Genomic DNA, 24,541 nt, shown 5'->3' with positions numbered 1-24,541 from the left:
TTAGAATGGCTGCAAAAATGGGGGGCTGCTCTTGCGTTCAAGGGGTTGTCAGGAAGGCGGGAGCTGTCTCAGACCAGCCGAACCAATAGTTTGGTGTGATGGCTCTGGCGTAGCTCTCCCTGACTGGGGTTATTTTGTAGATGAAGACAGGGCAGGCCTCAGGATGAACCAATTCAGCACACGGTGCCGCGTTTCAACCCCTGGTAGGAAACACTGCGCAAGGAAAGCTGTCTGGGCGTAGAGTCCTTCTCCAAGTATCTCGAACTGGCAGGACCTGCCTGCCCTGTTCCTGGGCTCAGATCGTCAGCTTTGCCACTCTGTCTCCTTGCTGCAGGCTGAGTCTATTACGTTCACCGTCGTGCAGCCCCCTCGGCACGGCCTGATTGAACGCACCAGCAATGGGCAGCGTTACCACCAAGCCACCACCTTCACAATGGATGACATATACCAGAACCGCATCAGCTACAGTCATGATGGCAGCAACTCGCTGAAAGATCGCTTCACTTTCACTGTGTCTGATGGCACCAATCCCTTCTTCATTATGGAGGACGGGGGGAAGAAGGTAAGGGGAGGAGAAGGGATGCGAGGAAGATCTTCTATAGCTAATAGAAAACTACCTCCTCTCAGAGAAGGGGAGACTTAGCTGCTGTCGCTCCGCTGAAGGTAAAAGCTGAGTATTCTCAGTTATGTGTTGCCGCACGCTTTTTCCCTGGTGTACCAGCCCTTGTGTGTGCAAACTCGCCGCAGGACCTTGATCCCAACGGAGCTGAAGGGAGCAAAATTGGTAATACGGTGGATGAGGCTTCGACTCCCAAAGTAACGTCTGTCTCTCTGAACTTCTGTCAGGTTGTGACAACAGCACCGCAGCGCTTCAAAGTGGACATTCTCTCTGTGGATGATGGGACACCCAGGGTCGTCACCAACCTGGGGTTGCAGTGGCTGGAGTACGTGGATGGCAAGGTAACTGCTTGCTTAGTTTGTTCCTCTGGCTGTTCCAGGAGAAGGAGCTTCACGAGAGAACCTCCTGATCCCTCAGCATTTTTATTTTTGTGACAGAGCACTGGTGTCCCTCTGTGCCTCTTGGAAAAGGCAGAGGTGTGCAGGGATGCCTACCCTGCAGCTCCATTAGCTAAACCGTGGCTCCAGGGCACTAAATTGCTTCCTGGGTCACCTTCTTCCCTTACATCAGCAGGACCGCCAAGCCTGGCTCTTCTTGGTTCTTGCACAAGAACCTGGGTGGACACGTCCTGCCCCTCGTCCCTCCTCCCCAGGGCGGTCTGTTTTCAGCTTTGCTGGTGGCAGAGAAGTCTTGATTACGTGCCGCAGCAGCCATGGCAGAGATACCTGGCTTTCCAAGAAATGCGGCATAGGGATTTCTTGCTGTGACGCGCCTTCATTTTGCTGACGTTCGAACAAAACCCCCAGAAATTCTCACGCGTGCTTTTGAGGACCCGGCGTTAATTGCAAAGAAATACTTCAGGTCTTCCCAGGAAAAAGGGTTAGAAGAGGCTGTAGTAGGAAATTGCATTAAGAAGTGGCTATCTCAGCTCAAATTCCTGACTGCAGAAAAAGCACTCCTGCAGCCTCAGGCAGCTCAATTCTCCTTTTTCTCCTGTTCTTAAAGCTGGTTTCTTTTTAAAGAGAAGGCAAAATGTGGTGGAACTGAGGCACATCCCTGTGAGGTCATTTGAAGGAGGACTAGTGCAGGCACACTAAAGCAGCATGAACTGTCCTGAGCGAATCGTTCAGCTCGAGGCGGTTTGCAAATGTTTTGGGCAAAGCCAGGCCTCACCTGAGCATCAGCACGGTTCACGGAGCAGCAGTTTCCGGGTGAAACCCAAATATTTGTCGTAGCTTTTAGCCCCAGATCGATAGGGCTGGGCAGCTTGTTCTGGATTTGCTTTTCTTTGAGCCACAATGTCTTTTTTTTTTTTTTTTTATTAAACAAACCAGATGTGAGGCAGAATGTGAACCCTTCCTGTACTGTGTGCTCTGTGCTTTTACATCCCCTAGCTTTTCCCTTGTGGAGCACTGTTTGACAGAGGGATGGTTGGGCTTTTTGGATGAACGGTCAATCAGGCTTGCACTGCTGGATCTCCAGAGTTTTACTCCCTTGGTTTGGCTTTAATCCAGGCAACCAATCTAATCACTAAGAAGGAATTACTGACGACGGACCCTGACACAGATGACAAACAGCTGATCTATGAGATAACAACTGGTCCCAGAAACGGTTACGTGGAGAACAAGCTGAAACCGGGGACAACTGTGACCACCTTTACGCAGGGTATGGAAGTTGGGCTGTGTATTGTTGCTTTTTCCCTTCAGCCGCTTCAGTTTGTCAAAACAGCTTGTGTGTGGGGAAGAAAAAAAGGTGGGAGGGGAGAAGACAAGGGGGAGATCTCAGAGGTGTGTCAAAAATAAGAATTGAACTTAGCTCTCGATTGCAGAAATCCTGTAATTTCGTAGAGATGCCAGCCCGTGTCCTGTAGCACACCCAGGTTCTCCAGACTTGTTAGAGCTGGAGATTTGACTCGGGACAGTAAAGAGGAGTTGTAGGTACTGTATGTGGATCTAATCATCACAAGGTCTGGTCGATGTTTAGACTATCGAGGGAATGTCTTGTCACAGCTTGTAGGCTGGCTTCCACCACAGGTAAGACCAAGGAAGTTAGAAAAGCTGCTGCAGCATAAAGGGTGTGCGGAGAAGCCGATCCCTGCGGCCATGCAGATGCATGTCTCCGCACTGCTCGTCTTTAAAACTGCGTTGAAGTCCTGGGTTGGCTCATCGGATGTCTCCTTCCTGCAGAGGACGTGAACCAGGGCCTCATTCGGTACGTGATGCACGAGGAGAAGGTTCAGGAGACCGTGGACAGCTTTCAGTTCCTAGTGAAGGACAGCAAACCCAATGTAGTCAGCGGCAACATCTTCCACATCCAGTGGTCTCTCCTCAGCTTTACGTACACCAGGTAAATGGCATGGGCTTTACAGCACTCTTCTGACGGTTGGGCTCTTACCTGGAGCGGGGCAGGTTGAGCTCTGTCATATGTCATTGGACCTACAGCATGGAAATGAAATTCTGGGGCAGTTACCATCATTTCTGCCTGTATTTCGCTGGCGCCCCATCAGGACGGAGGTCGCAGTGCTGTGCACTGTAGCACCACACGTGGCATTCCTGTTGAATTAACGCTGTTGATTTTGGGGAGAGGGCAACAGCAGCCAGCGTGGAAGTGGGAACTCATGTGCGCATCAGCAAGAAGAAGACCCAGCCGGGTTAAACCGGGGAGTAGGGTTGCGGAATAGCTGCCGTCTGCCCAAGACCCTGCTTATTAGCATCCCTTGGATTTTGCATGGAGGCCACAGTCAGCCTGAGTCTGTGGTGCTCTGCATCAGCGTGAAGACATAGGGTTTGCTCCCCAGCCTGTTATTTGTATCTGCTTCATAACATTTCCAGCTACAACGTCAGAGAGAGCGCAGGCTCTGTGAGCGTCACTGTGAGGCGGATTGGTAACCTCAACCAGTACGCGATTGTCTTGTGCCGCACCGAGCAGGGAACGGCCACCTCCAGCTCCGGTTCGCAGCCAGGAGAGCAGGACTACGTGGAGTACGCAGGGCAGGTAGGTTGGGGACACCAGGAGAGGGAAGGTCTGACTATAGAATCATAGAATTGTCATGGTTGGAAAGGACCTTTCAGAGGTCCAACCATCAACCCAACAGTGCCAAAAACCACTAAACCATGTCCCTAAGCACCACGTCTACCCGTCTTTTAAACACCTCCAGGGATGGTGATTCAACCACTTCCCTGGGCAGCCTGTTCCAATATTTGATAACCCATTCTGTGAAGAAATTTTTCCTAATAGCCACCCTAAACCATGCAGGCCATCAAGCCTGGATGAAAGAACTGATAAATACACAAAGGAGACGATTTCCTTTCTAAAAATTAGTGGTTTCTTTGCTTTCAGAAGAGGTTTCACCAGTTTTCTTGTGTTGGCGGACGCACTTTGCAGCAGTGTTCTGACAGACCACAAGCGTTACAGGCTGCCCTGAGCAGGAATGTCATTCCTCATCATGCAAAGGGCTAAAACCATGACTGAAATTAGGGGGCAGGGGGCTGTGCACTGCCTTTGCTGCTGCCTTTGACCTCCCCCAGCCATTTACCCTTGGTGAAGGTCTGTGTCTGATGCCACCCGTGCCCAGGGTATGTGACTCAGGCCAGGGTAAGGCAGGAGGGACAGAAAGTTTCAGAGCCCAGTCCGAAGAGAGCAGGCCACTCGCTGCCTTCCAGGTGCAGTTTGAGGAGCGGGAGGACACCAAGGCCTGCACCATCGTCATTAACGATGACAACGTCTTTGAGAGCACGGAGAGCTTCGCCGTGGAGCTCAGCATGCCAGCCTATGCTCTGCTGGGGAACGTCACCCGGGCCACGGTCACCATCATGGACGCAGAGGACGAGCCCACCCTGCAGTTCGACAGGAAGACGTACCACGTCAGCGAGAGCGATGGCTTTTTCTCTGCTCCTGTTGAAAGGAAAGGTGGGTTGAGCCAGGCAGAATGACTTTCATAGAATCATAGAATGGGTTGGGTTGGAAGGGACCTTAAAGCCCATCCAGTCCCACCCCGCTGCCCTGGGCAGGGACATCTCCCACCAGCCCAGGTTGCTCCAAGCCCCGTCCGACCTGGCCTTGAACCCCTCCAGGGATGGGGCAGCCACAGCTTCTCTGGGCAGCCTGGGCCAGGGGCTCACCACCCCCACAGTGAAAAATTTCTTAATATCTAATTCCTGTGCTCCCTGGTGCTCTGTGGCACGGGAGGGAGGGAAAGCAGCTCCGCAGGCACTGCTGTGGGTGAGACGTGCGGAGTCTGAACCCACTCGGCAGCGAGAGCGGATGGGGAGCCCTGGAGACTGTGGCCAACAGTAAACTGGGGACAGAGAGAACTGAAGCCCCTGCGGACAGACTGTGAACTATGTGGGGCTGCCTAGAGCTTGGATTTTAATTCTGTGCTTTATTCTGCAGTCTTTTATCGCATGACGAGGATTACTGCAAAGCTGCCGAGGAGTCTTTGCACTATATACCTTTGCCGGGCTCAGGCAAACGACTGCTTCCTGCGGCAGGCAAATAACAGTGACCCCCAAAACAAGTGGTGTTCCTTGGGATTTGCTTGTTTACGATTTTGGGGTGATTCTTTGATTTTTTGGAAGTAGCTTGGTGGCGCAACTGAAATGACAAGCCACCGCAACAGGGCAGATGTTTGGGGTTTTTTTATCTTTCCCAGCTCTGCTGTAAGATTCACCGACGCAGTTCAAGCTCCTGACTTTTGGATTCATTTCTCCTCCCAGCATGAGCAGGAGCAAACCCTTGTATTTACTTGCAGCTTCTCTATCATCTGGATACTGTGTTTTCTGTGGACCCTAACACTGTACTGTATGTTCTTTAAGAGGCAAGTGCCACCCGTTTCCTGATCACAGTAACCAAGGGCGCAGATTTGGAGGGTGCCTTCCTGGAAGTCAGACCTAAGCCAGCTTTTATGCAAGTTTAGGAGCAGGGATGGTGTTCTTTTTCACTCCTCTCCCTCTTTTCTGAATGCTGCTTTATTATTTAAGTGAGTGGTGTCCCCACCAAATAGAGTAAGAATATTTCCATAGCTTTATGGAATTAAAATATATCCGTAGCTTTATGGAGTTAAAATATTTCCGTAGCCTTGAGTTTTTTTCTGTTGTGTCTCAGGGGATACCAGCAGCACTGTGTCTGCCGTCTGCTACACTGTCCCCAAATCAGCCAAGGGAAGCAGCCTTTATATGCTGGAATCCGGCTCCGACTTCAAGTCCCGGGGGATGGCGGATGACAGCCGCATAGTTTTCGGTCCGGGTGTCACCGTGACGACGTGTGACGTTACGCTGATCGATGACAGTGAATACGAAGAAGAAGAGGAGTTTGAGATCGTCTTGGCCGATGCCTCAGATAACGCACGCATTGGCAGCCGGGCTTCAGCCAGCGTCTTCATCGGTGGTCCCAACGATGCCTCTACAGTGTTCCTGGGGAATGCTACTTTTACCGTCAGTGAGGCCGCAGGTGAGGAGGAACAGGGGGCTGTTTCTTCCCTCTGCCCCTGTGGGGAAGGCTGGGGGTTGTTCTCCGCAATAGCCTGGGTGCGGGAGCAGTGGTGAAGGGAGAAGGGCATGCTGAAGGGAGAGGAGCGGTTTTGTGGTGTGTGGCTGCTTTCTCATCTCGGTTCTCTTTGACGTGCAACTGGTGATGCAGGGAACATAGAGATTCCAGTCCTCCGGCAGGGACCTGATCTCTCAACCCCCGTCTCGGTGTGGTGTGCCACTCGGACGTCAGACCCTCCGTCTGCCAGCCCGGGAATCGATTATGTCCCCAGCTCCAGAAAAATAGAGTTCAGGCCGGGCAAGACAGAAGAGGTGAGAGGCCACTGTGACTCCTGATGAGTCTGCTCTGTCTGGTGACACTTCTCTCCTGTTTATGTGCGTGCTCCGTGTTTGCCATGTGCCGGTTTTGAAAATCGTCTCGGGCCCACTTGAGAATTGTTAATGAATCTGCCAGGCACAGACCCACACCTGATCAGCACTTCAGCTGGAAAAGATTCGGTCAGGCCACCTCTCCCAGGATAAAGATGGCTGCCTGTTCTCTGAAATGATGTGCCGGATTTATCTAGAACGTCGTTTCCGTTGATTAATGAGTTCAGAAAAGGCCTGACGTAATGACTTTACATTGGACACCCAAATGTGAGTGCCGGGAAGGGTGAAAACCTTGCGTCTCTAAAAGCAAGACTTCTGCTTTCCTTCTAGGCCTGCACTCTGACAATCCTGGACGATGCGCAGTACCCGGTGATAGAAGGGCTGGAGACATTCGTTGTTTATCTCAGCTCACCCCATGGAGCCGAGCTGACAAAGCCATTCCAAGCGGTCGTGGCCATTAATGACATCTTCCAAGATGGTAAGTTACCCGTGGCAGCTGTACCTGGTCAATCCTGGCCTCTTCCTTAACACTTCCACGCAGCAGGGGGCTAGTGCGAGTTAGGTTGTTTCTCGGCTGGATTTAGCCTATTTTCCTGGGATCCTCCCATTCCATTTGTCTGCCCTTTCTTTCCATGCCTCACTGGCCGCTAGAGCTTGGAGTTTTCAGAAGTGCAGAATGAATTTTCCCATAGCGTTCCCGCACTTTCAGCCGCGCTTTGCCTCCTCTGCTCAGAGCTCAGTCCTTGTTTCGTGCTTTCTGGGAGCTAAAGTCCCCCTTACTACGTGAGAAAGTCTCACTGCACGTTTACTTTCTCCTGTGTTTTAACGTCTCCCGCGTTTGCTTGCCTAAGGAAAGCACACGCTGTATAATCGAACTCTGTAGTAGTCTCTAATCATTTCTGCCTTTGTATCTTTTGTTGAGGTCTGCCCTCTTTGCTGCGAGCCGTTTGTTGCGTGTCTGTCCCCAGACAGCAGGATAATGCTTTGAGACACAGCATCCATTGCAGGACTGAGTCCTGGTGTAATCCCTTCCTGACATGCCTGGCAAACACAGCGTCCCCGTATGGCCAACCCCGTCTTGTTCTCCAGCGCATTGCAACAGCACCAAAACGATAGGGAAGGAACAAGTCTCGTCAGCTCTTGAAGTTAGGTGCCTGAGAGGTGACAAGGAGAGACGCCTTCTTTCTGAAGCGCTGCAGGGTCTCGATCTTGTGCTCTGTAGAGGGTTGATGGCAGTAATGGTCGCTTGTTTGTTTGAAACCAAATGCTGCGTTGAGGCACAGTGAAGCCATTTATTCTCCCAGGGGGTTTGTGTCTCGATTAGCTCCTGTCTCTCTGTGGAGCTTCAACGCTGCTTGACTCTTTTTATTACCTCCTGCAGTACCGAGCATGCAGTTCACCAGGGATACGTACACAGTGAAGGAGAAGGAGGGTACTCTGCACATCCCCATCTTCCGCACCGGGGACCTGAGCTACGAGTCCTCTGTCAGGTGCTACACCCAGAGCCAGACAGCAGAGGTCACGGAGGACTTCGCGGAGAGGAGAAATGCGGAGGAGTCTCGCATCACTTTCTTGAAAGGGGAGAAGGTGAGCTGAACCTGGCTTCTAGGGAGAACGAAGAGCCATTGATGAGAGAGGTTCAGATGTCCTCCTCGACTCTGTGTTGTCAGAGGGAGCTGACAGAGGCTGTCCAAACTGGTCTCATAGATGCTTAAAGTCACAAATTCTTCTGGTCCTGGCAATATGCAAGTTGTTGAAGGGGTTGTTTGTTTTGTGATAAAGCTGGTTAAAACATGAAATGCGAATCCTCTGTGTCAGCAGGACTCGGGATTGTTGTGGCAGAGGGCTGTCGGTTTGTGGAAGTAGATGTTTTCGCTGCTGTGCCTCGTCATGTAACACTGTGGTTCATCCACACTGAAGTAGCAGCCTTAAAAATAGAAGTGTTTCTTCCAGGATTGACAGTTCTCGGACATTAAACCCTAGATAGCGAAGTACAGTGAGGCCTTGAAGTGGCTTCATCAGATTTATGAATGTTTGCCGTTCTCTCCCGCTTACTTGGCTTCAGGTGAAGAACTGCAGTGTTTATATCAGTGACGATTCTGCCTTTGAACCAGAAGAACAGTTCCAGGTCTATCTTGGTAGCCCGCTTGGAAACCATTGGAGTGGAGCTAGGATTGGGAAGATGGATGTGGCAACCGTAACTGTCACCAATGACGAAGATGGTAAGGGAGGACACTCGGCAAGGATGTAGGATGCAGTTCCAAGGTAGTCAGCACAGTCTCATCAACAGTTTGCGGTTTAATTTAGTACATGTAAAATGCCTTCGGTGACACGGTCACAGCTCTGTGTGCAGGTCACTGACGTGATGGCTTTGTGCACTCCACTGGTTTTAAGGGAAGGATTGAATAATGGTGGCTCGAACCCACCATTTGTCCCATTTCCCATCCCCCTGCAGTGGCACTGGCAGTTGCTGTGCTGGGAGACGAGGCCTTCCCTCCACAGCGTGACAGCCTGGAGAGATCTGTGGGGAACCCCGGGTCGCTCCGGTGTGACTGACAGTGGGGGCTGTAGCACCATCGTGTGGCCTGGATTTTGTATAACCATAGAATAGTTTGGGTTGGAAGGGACCGTTAAAGTCCACCTAGTCCAACCCCCCTGCCATGAGCTGGGACATCTTCAACTAGATCAGGTTGCTCAGAGCCCCGTCCAGCTCCCTATTCCCAACCTGGCCTGGAGCGTTTACAGGGATGGGGCACTGACCACCTCTCTGGGCAACCTGGGCCAGTGTCTCACCACCCTCAGTGTAACACATGTCTTACTTTTATCTAGTCTACATCTTCCCTCGTTCAGTTTAAAACCCTTGACCCTTGTCCTGTCGCCACAGGCAGGGGACGGGAGAATCATTTGCCATCCTCCGTAGCCAATACGTGCGCTGAGTTTTGCCCAACCCTTACCCTGATTTGCATCCAACCCTTACAGCTGCAGTTTGGGCCCCTGCTTTGAGGAGCCCCTTGCTCTGAAGGTGTGTAGATAGTGTCTAAAAGGAGCTGAGCTTAGCTCTGCCCGGTTGCTGAACGCCCTTTACGTGTAAAGAGTCACCTGCTGTGCAAACCTGAGGCTTTTCCTTCACTGCTGTTTCTTTAGCACCCACCATTGAGTTTGAAGAAGCTGCGTATCAAGTACGGGAGCCGCCTGGCCCGGAGGGTGTCGCTGTTATAAATGTCAAGGTGGTCCGGAGAGGGGATCAGAACAGGACCTCGAAAGTCCGCTGTAGCACCCGCGATGGCTCAGCTCAGGCCGGAGTGGATTACTATCCCAAGAGTCGAATGCTCAAATTCAGCCCAGGTAAAGGGTCCTTGGAGGGAAGGTGGCATCACCAGTGTCATTTTGTGTATATCGGAAAGGAGCATTGAAGGGAAATACTTGCGAGATTTGGAAAAAGCCACTTTTTGCACGAGGTTTACAAGACAACACAGGTCTAACTGCTCCCAGGGAAGTGATCTGCATTAGCCGTAAGAAGGCATAATACACCCTGAGATGTGGGGGTTTAGTATTCGATTTGGGGTTGGATCTTGCGGTCATCGTGGTCTTTGCGGGAGGAAACACCTATCCAGCATTTCAGCGGCGTGCAAGACTTCTCCCCTTTCCTTGCGTGAGACCTGTCCTTTCCCCTCTCCCCTTCTGGTTGCCTTCTTGGTTCAAACACGCTGGGCTTCTGAGCACCAACCCACTTTGCTCAGTGAAGCAAAGTGCCAAGCTGCTGCCCAAGCAGGGGAGCAATGAAAAGGCGGAGGGAATGAAAGCCCGGCGGTGGTGAGCTCTTTACCGAGCAGACCATAAATGCCTAAGGGGACAGAAAGATGGTTGAGACTTTCCGCTCACTGGCACTGATGTCGCTTGAAAAAATGGGAAGGCCGTCCCACATCTTGCCATATTTTCTCTTGTGTACAACATTTCATCCCTTCACAGTGCCCCACGGGATGGGAAGGATCTGGGGTTTGGTTTGTTTGTGGGGTTTTTTTCTGGTTTTTTTGGTAATGTATTTTAAATAGAGCACTTACTGTGCGGTCTTTTTTTAAAGTGTGACTCTTCTGGGCTGCAGCCTTGCGCTCTGCTGTGGCTGTAGTTTTTTAATGCAAAAAGACTGAACTGTTAAATGAAGGGTGATCAGAACAGAGGAAGAAGAGCTAGAATCGGGCAGGCGAGACTAAAGTGCTCTTCAGAAGACGTAAGGCTCAGCAGAGATCTTTCAGGATCCAGTGCAACAGCTCAGACCACGTTGCTGGAGCGAGAAGCCCTCACCAAGCAGTTCTGCATACTGGCGTGAGAGAGAGGAGGGCTGCCCACAGCAGGGGTGGGGGACGTACTTCGAATCGTAGGTTTTTACTACAGACAGCTAATACAAGACGGGCATTATTAATCCTCGGGTGGCATCTGCTAGTAAATCTTATCACCCCGTCAGTTGGATCAGTTGTCATAGCTGGAGTTGTATGTATAGAGTAGACTCCTGGGCAGACAGGGCTAAATTATTAGTAGAAATGAGCGGAAATAAAATCTATAATGCGTATTTTATCATAATGATTCAGTGGTCATAGCCTAGCCCCGCTGTGCGTTTTTTCCGTGGGGACTTTAGAGCAATATCTGATGATGAATCGAGTTCTCTCTGTTTCTCTTGCATTTCCTCTCACAGGTGTGAACCACATCATGTTTAAGGTGGAGATCATGTCCAATGAAGACCGGGAGTGGCATGAATCCTTTTCTCTGGTGCTGGGTCCAGATGATCCAGTGGAAGCTGTTCTTGGAGAGACCAGCACCGCAACAGTGACTATTTTGGATCAGGAGGCAGCAGGGAGCCTGATTCTGCCAGCTCCTCCCGTGGTAAGTTGCCCATTGCAATGGATGTGATTTAGAACCCCTCCAAGTACAGACTGAAAAAACCCCAGTGGGGTTTCCGAAATAAAGAGCTGCGATGATGTAGCAGGCTTGGAGTGTGTGGGGAGGATTGCCTTTTCTGCCCCTCCCCTCGGCACCAGGCGAATGCTGCCGTCTTGCGTCCGTACAGGTCGTCACCCTGGCTGATTACGACCGGGTGGAAGAAGTCACCAAGGACGGTGCTAAGAAATCCCCTTCCCCAGGCTATCCCCTCATCTGTGTCACTCCTTGTGACCCTCACTTCCCCAAGTACACGGTCATGAAGGAACGCTGCAGCGAGGCTGGGATCAACCAGTCTTCCATACAGTTCAGCTGGGAAGTAGCAACCCCCACGGATGGGAACGGAGCCAGGTCGCCTTTTGAAACCATCACCGACAACACACCGTTCACTAGCGTCAACCATAAGGTACGTGGCCAGGTGAAGCCACAAGAGCGCGTGGCGTCAGAGGCTCAGTCTGTGTGCTGTGTGGTCACTCACATGTGAAACGTGGTTGCCTTCCTGCAGCTGAAAAGTCACGCGCCTGAAAAAGTGGCTGCGCCCAAATAAGAGCTCAGCGCCCCTCTGTGACCTGTGTTAGCAGGGTTTGGCTGGGGGGACTGTCCGCTTTCCTTCCGTCCCGCTCGAGTTGCGGGAAGGGCATAGCTCAAGTTACGAACCGCTCTTCCTTCAGGCACTCGGTTTGCTGCACTGCTCCTTGTGTGGCCCGAGACTTCTCTGTCCCTGGACTGCTCACGTCCTGCCCCACAAACAGAATTACTGTTTTCCCCTGGGGGCTTTTCCCAGGCGCTCCCAACTGTGATGTCTCAGCTCTTCTCAGGCATCCAGGTGTGTTTCTAGACCGTGCCAACTCGTGCGTGAGCCTGAGACATTTTTAGTGGGTAGCGCACACTTCAGTTACGCAGAGTTGAAAACATAAAATCTCCTCGGGTTTGGGAACTGGCATGAGACATCCGCATGCTTCCTTGGGGATTATTGTTTTTCTTTTGGCTTCAGAAAACTTAGCGCTGTTCTTCACTGAGCCTGCTAAAAGCACCACTTCTGTTGACGTGGGAAGCAGCAGTGAACGTTCAGACGCTTCAGGAAATCCCTGGTGGCAGGAGACAGATGGAGCCTGGCAGATCATAACAGCTCAGGCTCCCTCTTCCCCTCCCTTCAGCATGTGGGCAGAGTTTGGAAGCTGTAAAGCACCCGATATACTCGAGTATCTACTACAGCGTAGGTAACAAGAAGCCGACCACATCTGCGTGTCCAAGCGTTGGCACAGACACGCTCCTGGTTTGCGTTTGCCTGTGCCTTGGCTCCGTGCGGCCTCAAAAACAGCAGGACAAAGTGATTTTGTACGCGGTCGGAGGTTGCAGTGGTGGCGTCTGACACACCTGCGTGTTTCTCCCTCCTCGTTCCCTGCAGGTGCTGGACAGCATTTACTTCAGCCGGCGGTTCCACGTGCGCTGTGTGGCCAAGGCTGTGGACAAGGCTGGCCACGTGGGCACCCCCCTGAGAAGCAACGTGGTTACCATAGGCACAGACAGTGCCATTTGTCACACTCCTGTGGTCGCAGGGACAGCCCGAGGTTTCCAGGCACAGTCGTTCATCGCCACCCTGAAGTACTTGGATGTCAAGCACAAGGAGCATCCCAACAGGTAGGAGCCTGGAGAAGGGGAGAGCGCAGTCCGTCAGCGGGATTACAGAGCTGGCTTGGGCCAGGGGGAGAACGTGTGTCTGAAACCACGTCCCCCCACGCGCTGCGCCCTCTTGAGCAGCGTAGGGTGCTCAGGGTAGTGCTCCCGCTCTCTTCCTCGCACCCTGCTCTGCTGAGGGGGTGCCCTTTCCCTCAGGCAATTGGAGCTGGTGGGACAGCTCAAGGAGCGGGTGTGGAGATGGGAAAATCCAGCTAAAACTAAACATCAGGCTGCCACCAGCGGGCTCAGCCTGTCTGTGCTGGGGGGTGAGGGGGAATGGTGAGGCTCCCGCGCCCGCCAGGGCTGCTTTTTCCTGCTCTCTCATCCCCTGTTTGTTCCAGAATCCACATCTCGGTGCAGATCCCCCATCAGGATGGTATGCTGCCCCTCATCTCCACCCTGCCGCTGCACAATCTGCATTTCCTGCTCTCCGAGTCTATCTACAGGCACCAGCACGTCTGCTCAAACCTGGTCACCATCAGGGACCTCAGAGGCATCTCAGGTAATCTTTAAAGCCAGCCTTTGCTTTCTGAACTCGGGGGCGGGGAGAAGCCAGTAAAGAAATGCAGAGAAAGAAGGTTTTGTCTTCCTCTGGGCTCTCTTGCCGTTATGTAAATAATTATTAATCGTCCTGTACTACCAGCAGCGAACAGAGTTGCCCAACAAAGTTGTCTTGAGACTGTTTAAAAGATAAGGGGGTTAAGCGACGTTGCTCTGTTTGAGGAGGTCGTAGGTTCACACCATGCCGGTGTTTTTCTGCTCTTCAAATCTGTCTTGCGATATCCATGCGGTTAGAGGAGGATCCGCAGGAAGCGGATCACCGTGTCTGTGTCACCGAGGTCTCCCGCCTGGCAACAAGAAGCAGCAAAAGCAAATTCGCTGCTGAAGGAAATGCCAGAGCCAAAGAAAAAAAGCAGTTTGTGTCTCTGTCGCTCAGGGCAATGTGGTCCGCGCTTGTCCCGTGGTGGGCAGGGGGCGGTTGGGCTTCATTCTCTTCATTTCATACTCAAGCTGTTCTGCGTTTCTTAAAGTTTAACGTACGCCTTTCGTTAGTAGGTTCGTAAGTTTGGTTTTTAGGATTCTTACCCCATTCCTATAACGTTTTCCCCTGTGTATATCCGGTTTGACTTCTAGGATAATGAAGGGAGAGGAGCCCATTAAGTCCTTAACGTAATAAAAGTCACTGACGTGATTTGAGAGTGAAAATGGGACCTCAGTACTTGGCTTCAAGCTCTTTAAAATCTGGAGCGCTCAGTGTCCTGATGTCTCTTAATCCCAGAGGCAGGGTTTCTGGATGAAGTGACCTACGACAGCATCGTTCTCGGTCCCGGCTATGACCGCCCTTACCAGTTCGACCCCACCGTGAGAGAGGCCAAGACAATCCAGCTCTATAAACACCTCAACCTGAAGAGCTGCATTTGGACTTTCGATGCTTATTACGACATGACTGAACTAATCGATGTCTGCGGAGGCTCTGTCACCGCTGACTTCCAGGTGAGAGGCCGTGTTTAAAAACTCTTCCACGTAATCCATGATCTTTCTCAGTCCTTGGGCAAAGGTCCACTTCGTGTTTCTGTCCATTTGCTGCCTCATACAACGGGAGCATGGCTTTTTCCCTCTTTTACCTAGAAAAGAACGGTGCTTTGTGAAATGCACTTGATGAATTTATTTTCGTCGGGTAACATCAATTTTATTCTCTTAATCCTCAAAGCACCGGTAAAACATTTATTTTAAATACAAGGATGTATTAGAAACACAAAACATTCTCGGCTGTGCTCAGTTCTTTTACAATTTTGGCTGTATCCTTAGCCAACGTGAATGAGAAAAGAACAGAGCAGAGGCACATCAGTTCGTACTCCGCAGCGGAGCGAGGTCGTGGGAATTTTTAAGTAATTTCTTCTTTAACTGACTGGCAGACCAAAAGCCAGAAAATGTGAATCTATAAAATAACAGCTTTCGCTACTAGACGCTTCTCACTGCCCTCTCACGGGTGGATTACACATGCACATCCCGCTCGAGTGAATATTTCATCTGCGTTACGTTCTTGTATTAAATTCCCAGTCAGAATGTTAGGGCCAACGTCATCTCTTTTAATTCCTGCCAGTTTGGAATACATGGTTAACTTTCCTTTTATAGCTCCAATTATTTGCACAGATCCAGAGAAGCTGCGTAAACGGAACAACTGCAGAATTTAGTACGTGGAGACTGGCACCAACCGGTCTGGAATGTCTCCCGGAGCTCTCTCGGGGCCTTGGGGAGTACAGCTGCGCTCTGCAGATAATAAATGGTGTACATCGAACCGGAGAGCTGTGGTATTTCAAATCCTCTTAGGGCCAGTCCTGAACAAGCAGAATTGCTTATTTTTAATTCACGGAATTGGAAACTGGGAGGAGGGGGGGAGGGTTTGAGGCGAAGTTGTGACCACAGCTCCTTTTGTACCATGGCACCGGTGTGTTTTCAGCACCTACCCTTATTTAAAATGCAGGTTTGTCTAAAGTACCTACAGTTCAAGCTAAGGAAAGTTCAGACAATCGCCTCTGAGTTAATTGTAGTGTGTAAGGAGCGCTCTGCGCTTGCATACTTTTTACCCCGCAGTCCATTATTATTTTTCAAATAGCAGGCCGGCATTAACTTTATTGCAAATCGGCTAATTGTTTGCCAATAACGCTCAGTCTTTATGGAGCAATGACGTTCTGTAGCTTTAGAAATACTTCGTCCCCACGTTATCCTCCCTGTGTTTAGGGCGTCCACGGTCCAGAACTAAAAAAAGCGTCTTTTGTTGCAGGTTCTCTGGCTTTTTTTCCCTGTTTGCAGAGCAGAACGCGAATGCCGTGGGTGCTGCGAGTCTGGGCCGGTGTCTCTCCTTTGGAAGGTGCATAACCACCTTTTTGGGGTTTATTGACAGGTACGGGACTCCGCTCAATCCTTCTTAACAGTCCACGTCCCACTTTATGTGTCCTATATTTACGTGACAGCGCCGAGAGGTTGGGCATCTCTTGAGCATCACACAGAGATGGAGTTCTCCTTTTTCTATGACACTGTTCTCTGGAGGACGGGTAGGTCCGAGGCATTTGAATTGTTTTGTTCTGGGGGTTGTTTTTTTTTCCTTTCTCTTAGTTTCTGCGCTGCCACCGCAGTCCTGAGCATGGGGTAGCACTCACTGGAGTGAAGAGCGTGCGGGCTGAGTCCGGGTACGCCTGCATTTGTGTAAGCTTGGCGAGGGGGCTGTCGTTTCCCCCCCGAGTTGTCACTGGGACCCAGAAAGTGCTGCAGGAAAAGAGCTGTCTCTTCATCAGGGTCTCCACAACCAGGCAGAGGTTGCTCCCCACGGGATATTCGGAGTGACTTCTCCGACGCTTTTCAGTGATTCTCATGCGGGAGCTGCAGTCACCAGTTCTTCAGCCTCCTGGCTCTCACGGATGGACTTTTTTCCGTAGTATCCCTAAATCATTCCTATCCTCTGCTGGCGGTTGCATCCAAGACCTTACATCCATTCGTCTGTGTGTGGTTTATCCTGTGCCTCCGAGTCTTCTATTTCCAGCTTGTTAATTTTCCTTTCCCACGATACCTGGAGCCTGTGTGTGCTGTGAACCCGAGCCTGCGGCCCTGAGCAGAATTGCGGCTCAAAGGGCTACGAGGAACAGACGGTGCCTCACCTTGGAGTGCCTTCTGCTGGCGGTGACGCCAGGTGTTGTAGAGGAGGGACGCGCAGAGCTTTGTTCATGGCGGGCCACTCAGGAATTAAGGCCAGGAGTACCCAGAAATAATGATCTACAAGTTATTATGTTAAATAAGTTACATTCCCAGGCTAATCGTAGCGGGAAACCCAGTGTATTTCCTTCCTTTATGCGTAAGTGAGACTTAGGCGGCAGATGTGGGTAATGGAAGAAGTGTATAGCTGATTCACTGGAGAATGATCCCAATTAAACCGTGGCTTTTTGGAGTGCTCTCAAATGCTTCTGGAGCCCACCTGAGGCCTGACTGCGCTGCGTGGCCTCCCCGCTGACTCTGTTCTTGCTGCTCTCCACAGGGATTCAGACGGACAGCGTTCTCTCAGCCCGGCTGCAGATAATCAGGATCTACATCCGCGAGGACGGCCGGCTGGTTATCGAGTTCAAGACGCAGGCCAAGTTCAGAGGTGAGAGCATTAGCCCTGATAAAGAAAGAAATCAAGGTACAAATACAGATCCGCTCTGAAAACAGGTAGCGGAACGAGCCCCTCTTGCCGTGAGGAGTCCCTCTGGGCTGAGGTGTGCAGCATGGAGCGTACTCTGCCTTATCTGTCACCTCCTTGTCCTCGCCCCAGGGCTTTTCGTAATGGAGCACCACAGCCTGCCAGACGTCAAGTCTTTTTTAATGACCCCAGACCACCTGGGAGGGATCGAATTTGACCTGCAGCTGCTGTGGAGCGCTCAGACTTTCGACTCTCCCTACCAGCTCTGGAGAGCAACCAGCTCCTATAACAGGTGAGGACGGCGGGTTCAGCCACCTTCGGCAGCTTCCCACAGCGCAGTGTTCTTCTTAAGCCATGAACGTGCGCGTAGGCGAGAGCAGCAGCGGAGCAGTTTCGGGTCCAGGCCGGAGAGAGCAATCCCTGTCGCCCTTTCGGCAGCCACAGCGATAGCGCGGAGCGGCCGGGAGCCAGCCTTGCTCGAGGCCTCAGAGCTGGAGCACGCAGGGCGCCGCTCTCGGGGCTGAAACGCTCCTCTACTGGTTGTATAAGTAGAGGGGAAAATCAGTTCATCTCCTTGTAAATGCATTTTTCTAGCAATTAAGGCAGCGCGTAGGTAGATACCAGAGGTGACAGTGTATTCAAGGCCGTTCTGCAGTCTGCGAGTTAACAGCAGGGTTTCTTGGCCATGACTGAATTAATCGGTAGCACTGTGCTTGGTGGAGGTGGGTGTGTTACGATTTAGTAATATTCGGTTCACTTTTTAAAAAAAAAACCCTTTTCATTATTGGTTCTGTGTGTGACCGCTTATTCTTACAGTCTGTGCTCCTTGCACAGAGGGGCGAATGAAACACCGCAGGTCACATTTGTCCCTCCTGCGACTGCTGGAGGCGATGGACATCTCTGGGGCGAGGGAGGGGTCCTGCTCTGAGCTTTGTCTTGCCTGCTTACGCCACTTGCAAAACGGTGGATGTTAGACAAACACCTCAGCTGGGCGAACAGCTGGGAGTCTCCTTCGGTGACCGCAGCGTCTCCCGTCTGTTCCCAGGAAGGACTACTCTGGAGAGTACACCATCTTCTTAATCCCCTGCACTGTGCAGCCCACGCAGCCCTGGGCAGAGCCCGGAGACAAGCCCCTGCCCTGCACGGCTCACGCTCCCGAGCGGTAAGGAATCCCTGTCGTCACGGCAGCGGCACGGTTTCAGCCCGTGCGGGTTGTTGGCGTGGTCCCAGCAGACGTGGGACACACTACAACGGCAGCAGGAAGGGGAAAGGGGAGGGGAGGAACCTCCCCTTTGGCTCAGGAGTCCCCCTGTCACCGAGACCGTCCCCCTCGGGGTCTGTTACTCCTGAGCGCAAGGCAGGCGTCTGTGCTTTCTCTTGAAAAATAAAACTTTCTTCAAAAGAGTTGCCTTCACCTGTGTGCCTGCCTTTCCTCTGTCACACCTAGCGAGACTGTGGACACCCCGAACAGGGGCTGCCCTGGGCTGTCCTACGTCTCGGCGAGGGGTTTTCAGCCCCGGGGGCTGCAGAAGCCCGCGGGGGCCTCGGGTCGTCCCCAGGCAGAAAGAAAATCAAACCTGTTCTGTCCCCGGACAGCAAGAAAGTCGCCGATCAACCTGTTGGCTTCAGCTGGTCCTGCAGCATTCCCGGAAAACTGGGGCAACGAGTCCTCTTGGGCTGGATACCACCCTGGACTAGAGTAGGCTAGAAATAGTGAAGCAGGAGGGAAGAAAGGGGTGAAGCACGCTGCAGGTAGCTTCGCGCTTGTCCAAACTAAACCTCTCCTTTCTCCTTTCGTTGTCCCGATTTTAGATTTTTGATCCCGATCGCCTTCCAGCAGACGAACCGCCCGGTTCCTGTCGTCTACTCCCTGAACACGGAGTTTCAGCTCTGTAACAACGAGAAGGTCTTTCTGATGGACCCCACCAAGTCCGAAATGTCTCTGGCAGAAATGGATTACAAAGGGGCTTTCTCAAAGGGTAGGATTTTTTTTCTTTTTCTTTTCCTGTTCTGCTTGTACCTCGTGTTTCTCTGTCTTCACAGCTTCCGTTCCTCTGAAAGAAGGGTAAAACCCGCATTTGGCTTTGCCTCTTTTACAGCAAAAAATGTCATTTGGAGCTTGTTACAGGCCTGTAACAGCAGGACAAGACGAGAATGTGCCCTGGCACGGTATTTTGTCACCTGCACGCACAAATCAAAGCCCTTCAAAACCCAGCGCCGTGGGTAGTTTGGCTCCAGCAATGGTTCTCTCCTGTTGGAGAATTTAACCTGACCGTTTTCCTCCCGACCTCCGCAGGGCAAATCCTGTACGGCCGCGTCCTCTGGAACCCCGAACAAAACCTAAACGCCGCTTACAAACTGCAGTTGGAAAAAGTCTATCTGTGCACGGGCAAGGACGGCTACGTGCCTTTCTTTGACCCGACGGGCACCGTCTATAACGAGGGGCCCCAGTATGGCTGTATTCAACCCAACAAGCACCTGAAACACCGATTTCTCCTCTTGGTAAGTTTTTTGCGGTGCGCAAAACCGCAATGTGGAATATCGTGTGTGATCGCACCCGGAGAAGCCTGGTCTCAGCCTCTTGCTGACCTAACGGACCTGGGGTCGAAACGGCCTCCCTGCTTGTGGGGGGAGGCATTGCCCACGTTGATATTTAGCTGCTGTTAGCTATTTCAGTCCCGTGTTCTCGCTCGCCCGACTGTCCCAGGCGATGCAGCGCGGTTGGTTTTCTCTTTGAGAACCCCAGGCACCCCCAAAACCGCCCCCCCAGCATCCTGCAGAGTCGTCTCCCACCCTCCCAGCCGCCTGCGCCTTTGTGCAGCCACCGAAAACCAGAGGCAGAATGAAGCGTGGTGCCCGCGCTGAACCCAACGGTTTAGCCTCCTCGTCTGAACGCTTCCCTCGGCCGTGAGGGGTCTCCAATACTTGCAAAACCGCCCTCTGCTTCTGCTTTCTTTGCGTTTTTTCCTGACTACGAACAGATTCTGACTGCAAAGGGCTGAGCGGAGAAATGCGGTGGAGCTTTTGAAATACTGGGCAGAGAGGTGCAAACCGTGAAGGACAAGATCAGCTTTTCCTCGGTCTTTATCCATGAGTGTTTCTTAGTCTAACAAAAAAAAAAAAAAAAAAAAAGAAACCCCAAATTAGGAAGAAAAAGAAGTGAGGTACCAAACTCTTAAAGTTTCCCGTGATCTCTGCAACCCCGTGGCTTGCAATTGACACACTGGCGTCGTATAAAGGGAGATTTATTTACCAGTGACACAGAAATTCTTGTATAAACCTACAATAAGCTCCCGGTGTGCGTTCAGCTCCTTTTACACGCTTTGTAATTAACATTTGCCAGCGTCCTCGCTGGCAGCCCCGCTCACCAGACAAGGGTAACGTTGATGGTTTGAGTTTGGATCAAACTCGCTGCTCAAATTCTTCTCCTCGTCTTCGGCTCTGCAAAGCTCATGTTGACAGAATCGGTGCTAAAACAGTGTGAAGTGCCTACAAATCGTATCGGTCATCAGTATTTCCCGCGCAGTAAGCTACGCGTTCAGAGAAGTGTCCGTACCCACGTGTGGCAGCGGGGACCGGGCATTTGGGTTCCGTTTCTGCAGCGGTAGGTGGGTGTTATTCAGTGACCTGGCTTCTGGCATCCCTTCGGCAAGACGACGGCGTGCGCTCCTCTTCATCACGCCTCTCTGATTTCCAGGACCGAAACCAACCAGAAGTGACGGATAAGTATTTCCACGACGTGCCTTTCGATGCCCACTTCGCTTCCGAGCTGTCCGAGTTTCACTCGGTAAGCAGCATGCCCGGCGTCGATGGATTTACTCTCAAGGTGGATGCTCTCTACAAGGTAGGTGCCAAGGGGTACGGGTAGCCCGAAACTCACTTCTCTGCCCAGGATGTGCCGAATCCTTTGTGAATTGTAGGCTCTGGGCCTGACGCCGCTTAGAGAAACCAAATTCATGCTAAGGTGGGTCTTGCAGCCTTCTGCAGCTTAACGGTAACCCTCAGCCGACTTCTCTGATGGTGTGGTGGGACGTGATGTCTCCACACAACACCACTCGTTTGGCTTGGGTTGGCCCTCCCCAGAGAGGCCCTCCTTGTAACTCGGTGACCTCTGTCTGCTGAAGGGGCTTAGAATCATAGAATTGCCGAGGCTGGAAGGCACCTTTCAGCTCATCGAGTCCAACCATCAGCCTGACTCTGCCAAAAACCACCACTAACCCGTGTCCCTCAGCCCCACGTCTACCCGTCTTCTAAATACCCGCGGCGATGGTGACTCCACCGCTTCCCTGGGCAGCCTCTTCCAACACGTAATAACCCTTTTCAGTGTAAAAATGTTTCCTAATATCCATCCTAAACCTCCCCGGGCGCAACTTGAGGACGTTTCCTCTTAAGGCATCTTGGCATTGCTGAGATTGTACCATAAATTCACAGTGGAGCCCGTTAAGAAGCAGACTCCGGCACAGAAAATGGAGATGAGGAATTTATTCTGGTGATTAAGATGATTTTTTTTTTCTTTTCCAAAGCACCCGGGAAAGCAGCTCTTTCAAAACATATCATTAATGTTCCTGAATTAATTATTGCAGTTGCCAAAGATGGAGAGCAAGACTGAGCACCTCACTCGGTGATAAATATTATTGCGGGTGCTCACAAAACCGCTGCGGTGCTTTTGTTGCTGTTTGCATGAGGAACGGGACACAAAAAAAAGCCCCAAAAAAACGCAACCAGCTCTTCCTTTCATTAAGAAAAAGGCTTGATTTAAAAGCCGTGGTTAAAATTCCCTTGCGCACCTCTCTTCCCGTTCTTAAAGGTGGAAGCCGGCCACCAGTGGTACCTTCAGGTCATCTACGTGATCGGGCCGGAGAGCATGGCGGGGCCTCGCGTCCAGCGATCCCTCGCCCGCCGCTGGCGCCGGGACCTGGCGGACGGCGCCGGGAGGCTGACGCTGGACGACTCCTTGGTCTACGACAACGAAGGCGACCAGACGAAGAACGGCACCAACATGAAGTCGCTGGTCTTGGAGCGGGAGGAAGCCGCCGTGGCAGCCTCCTTGTCCCAAAGCGGGGCTTCCCTGGGAAGCGCCTTCGCCGCCCTGGCCCTGCTGCTGCTGGTCCTGTCGGGAATTTGCCTCCTCACCCGCAGGTGTCGGAAGCTGCGGAGGAAGCGGGAGGCTGCCGGAGCCCCCCCGGAGGAGCACCCCCTCAACACCAAGGTGGAGCTGCCCAGGGGCGCGGGGAGGGCCCTGGACAGCCGGTACTGCACCGTCCGGAACGTTAATATCCTGCGGGAAGCGGGGGGTGCCTGCGAGGGGAAGGGCAGGAAGGTGAAGCAGGTGAACTTGGAAGTCAAAGTCCACAGCAATTTGCACGACGGAACGGAAGTTTAATGGGAGCGCGTGCATGCGCGCCCGCTTCGGTTTGGAAAAAAAGCTTTTTTTTTTTTTTTATAAATTGTAAAAAAAAAAAAAAAAAAAAAAATCCCAAAAAAGAAAAGCTAAGAAAAGTTTATGCTGGTATTTTTTATGCCGTGTCGCTCACCTCGGCGCTGCCGGGGCCGGGTGATGGCCGAGCTCTCCATCCATGCGTCCACCCGGCTCCGGCTCTGCCGCTTCCCGGGGTGTCTGGGGGCAGCGTGGGGACACCCTTGTCCCCCCCCGGCGAGGAGGGGGAGAGCCACGGGGACCCTCCGCTGGCGGGGCTGGGGGACGGTTCCCCCCCTCGCCGGGGGATAAAGCGAGAAAAGCCACGCTCAAAACGGGGCAAAATCATGCGGAAAACCAAAAGGCGGATGGGGGTCTGGCGGTGGGGAGGGTCACGCTGGGGCGGTGGGGACACGATTGTCACTGGGGGGGCTGGGGGGGGTGTGAGTTGCCCCGTCTGGCCGCGCACTGGAGCGCGAACTATGCGCCGTGAGCGGGGTGTCCTTTCCCTACGCCTCCGCCCGCCCCCGGGGACCCCCTGGGGGCGCTGCGGGGGTGTCCGATGGCCCCGGGGTGCCCGAGCCCCCCCTCGCCCCCCGCCGCGCTCACCGGTACCGGGGGTGGTGGGGGGGCTGCGGTACCGCCAAACATCCACCAGATGGCGCTGCGCGGGGGCAGTGCCGGGCCGTGTCCGCCAGGCGGCGCCCTCCTTTGCGAGCGGGGGTGTCCCTGCGGCGTGGCTGCGCGCCCGCCGGGGGGCGCTGCCGGGCGGGAGGCGGTTGTGTGGGCGTGGCCAGGCTGTCGTGACCACGCCCCCTTTCCGTATGACCACGCCCCTAATCAGCCCCCCCCCGAGTCACGTGGGTGGGCGGCTCAGGTGCGCGGTGGCGCCCCCCGAGGCTTTAAAAGGGCCGCCCGGCCGCCAGGGGGCGCAGCGCCCGCGGGGAGGAAGGGCGGAAGCGGCCGCCCGGGCCCGGAGGACCCGCCGGGTTTCGGGCCTGTCTCCGGGCTTCCCGGGGCCGCTTCCCGGGGCCGAGCGGCCACCGGCGCCTCCGGGCGTGCTCCGGAGCGAGAATGCCGCCGGCAGGCTCCGGTGCGGCGGCGGGGGTACCGGCCGCTGCCCGCTCGGCGCCGCCTGAAGCTCCGGTCCCTGCCCCGGGGGCGGCGGCTGAGGCTCGGCCGGGGGGCACCGGCAGCTCCCGGCTTCCGCCGCGGGCTCAGCCCCAGCTCCGACCGTGACCCGGCGACCGGCCGGGGGGGCTGCGGTACCGGGGGGAGACGGGGTCCGGCGGGGCCGGGGGTCTCCCGGGGCGGCCGGTGACCCCTCCGGCCGCCGGCACCGGCCGGTTTCTCTTCCTCGGCCCTTTCCCGGAGCGGCCGCCGGCGGGACGGACCCCTCGGAGCGGTGAGTGCGGGGGCGGCTCGGGGGGGCTGGTTGGCTTTGCCCCGGGGCTCCGCTGCTTTGCCCCGGGGCTCAGCCGAGGGCCGGCGCCGGCAGCACCGGGCGCTGGGGCGGCTCCGAGCTCTGTTTAAATCCCTGGTTTTGTCTAAAAACCTTCTTTTTCAGCTGGAAACGTGCCGCGGAGGGAGCAGAGGCCGCCGCAGGGACCCGTCGGCGGCCGGTGGAGCCGGGCAGGGGCAGCGGGGGCCGCCCCGGTGCCGCCCGTCCCTCGGTCGGTGCCGGCGGCCCCGGCGATGCCCGTGGCCGTGCCCCGGCGTGGGGAGGGCTCATCCCGGCGCCCGGTGAGTGCGGGGGGGGCCCGGGGGACGGGACGCGACCCCGGCGGGGATCCCCGTTTCGGGGCTCCGTGGCTGCAGGGGGGCGTTCGGGGGGGCGGGAGCGGGAGGTCTCTGGTGTCCCGGCC

The 24,541-nt window shown here is 53.7% G+C and overlaps 1 protein-coding gene across 2 annotated transcripts in view; it reads left to right on the top strand.

Annotated features, from left to right (window-relative positions):
- Positions 1 to 22,995, top strand: part of FRAS1 (Fraser extracellular matrix complex subunit 1) — a 166,818-nt gene extending 143,823 nt beyond the window's left edge. The window contains exons 49-73 of one of the 2 annotated variants that reach the window (XM_074588658.1): positions 335 to 562; positions 847 to 960; positions 2,134 to 2,284; positions 2,806 to 2,965; positions 3,451 to 3,613; positions 4,282 to 4,528; positions 5,723 to 6,067; positions 6,257 to 6,417; positions 6,805 to 6,952; positions 7,856 to 8,061; positions 8,540 to 8,696; positions 9,619 to 9,819; positions 11,165 to 11,352; positions 11,537 to 11,812; positions 12,815 to 13,047; positions 13,428 to 13,588; positions 14,366 to 14,580; positions 15,992 to 16,142; positions 17,117 to 17,224; positions 17,393 to 17,552; positions 18,306 to 18,422; positions 19,073 to 19,239; positions 19,557 to 19,762; positions 20,958 to 21,104; positions 22,068 to 22,995. In XM_074588658.1, coding sequence (XP_074444759.1) covers positions 335 to 562; positions 847 to 960; positions 2,134 to 2,284; positions 2,806 to 2,965; positions 3,451 to 3,613; positions 4,282 to 4,528; positions 5,723 to 6,067; positions 6,257 to 6,417; positions 6,805 to 6,952; positions 7,856 to 8,061; positions 8,540 to 8,696; positions 9,619 to 9,819; positions 11,165 to 11,352; positions 11,537 to 11,812; positions 12,815 to 13,047; positions 13,428 to 13,588; positions 14,366 to 14,580; positions 15,992 to 16,142; positions 17,117 to 17,224; positions 17,393 to 17,552; positions 18,306 to 18,422; positions 19,073 to 19,239; positions 19,557 to 19,762; positions 20,958 to 21,104; positions 22,068 to 22,643 — 4,986 coding nt within the window. In that variant the 3' untranslated portion in view covers positions 22,644 to 22,995. Of the gene's footprint in view, positions 1 to 334; positions 563 to 846; positions 961 to 2,133; positions 2,285 to 2,805; positions 2,966 to 3,450; positions 3,614 to 4,281; positions 4,529 to 5,722; positions 6,068 to 6,256; positions 6,418 to 6,804; positions 6,953 to 7,855; positions 8,062 to 8,539; positions 8,697 to 9,618; positions 9,820 to 11,164; positions 11,353 to 11,536; positions 11,813 to 12,814; positions 13,048 to 13,427; positions 13,589 to 14,220; positions 14,338 to 14,365; positions 14,581 to 15,991; positions 16,143 to 17,116; positions 17,225 to 17,392; positions 17,553 to 18,305; positions 18,423 to 19,072; positions 19,240 to 19,556; positions 19,763 to 20,957; positions 21,105 to 22,067 lie in introns of those variants that run through there. The other variant, XM_074588659.1, reaches the window with a different exon arrangement.
- The last annotated feature ends 1,546 nt before the right edge of the window (positions 22,996 to 24,541 follow it).

Source organism: Larus michahellis, chromosome 5 (assembly GCF_964199755.1).
Source record: "Larus michahellis chromosome 5, bLarMic1.1, whole genome shotgun sequence".
Classification (NCBI taxonomy): Eukaryota; Metazoa; Chordata; class Aves; order Charadriiformes; family Laridae; genus Larus; species Larus michahellis.
Note: the sequence above shows the minus strand (reverse complement) of the source record. Positions and strands in the feature narration are given on the sequence as shown.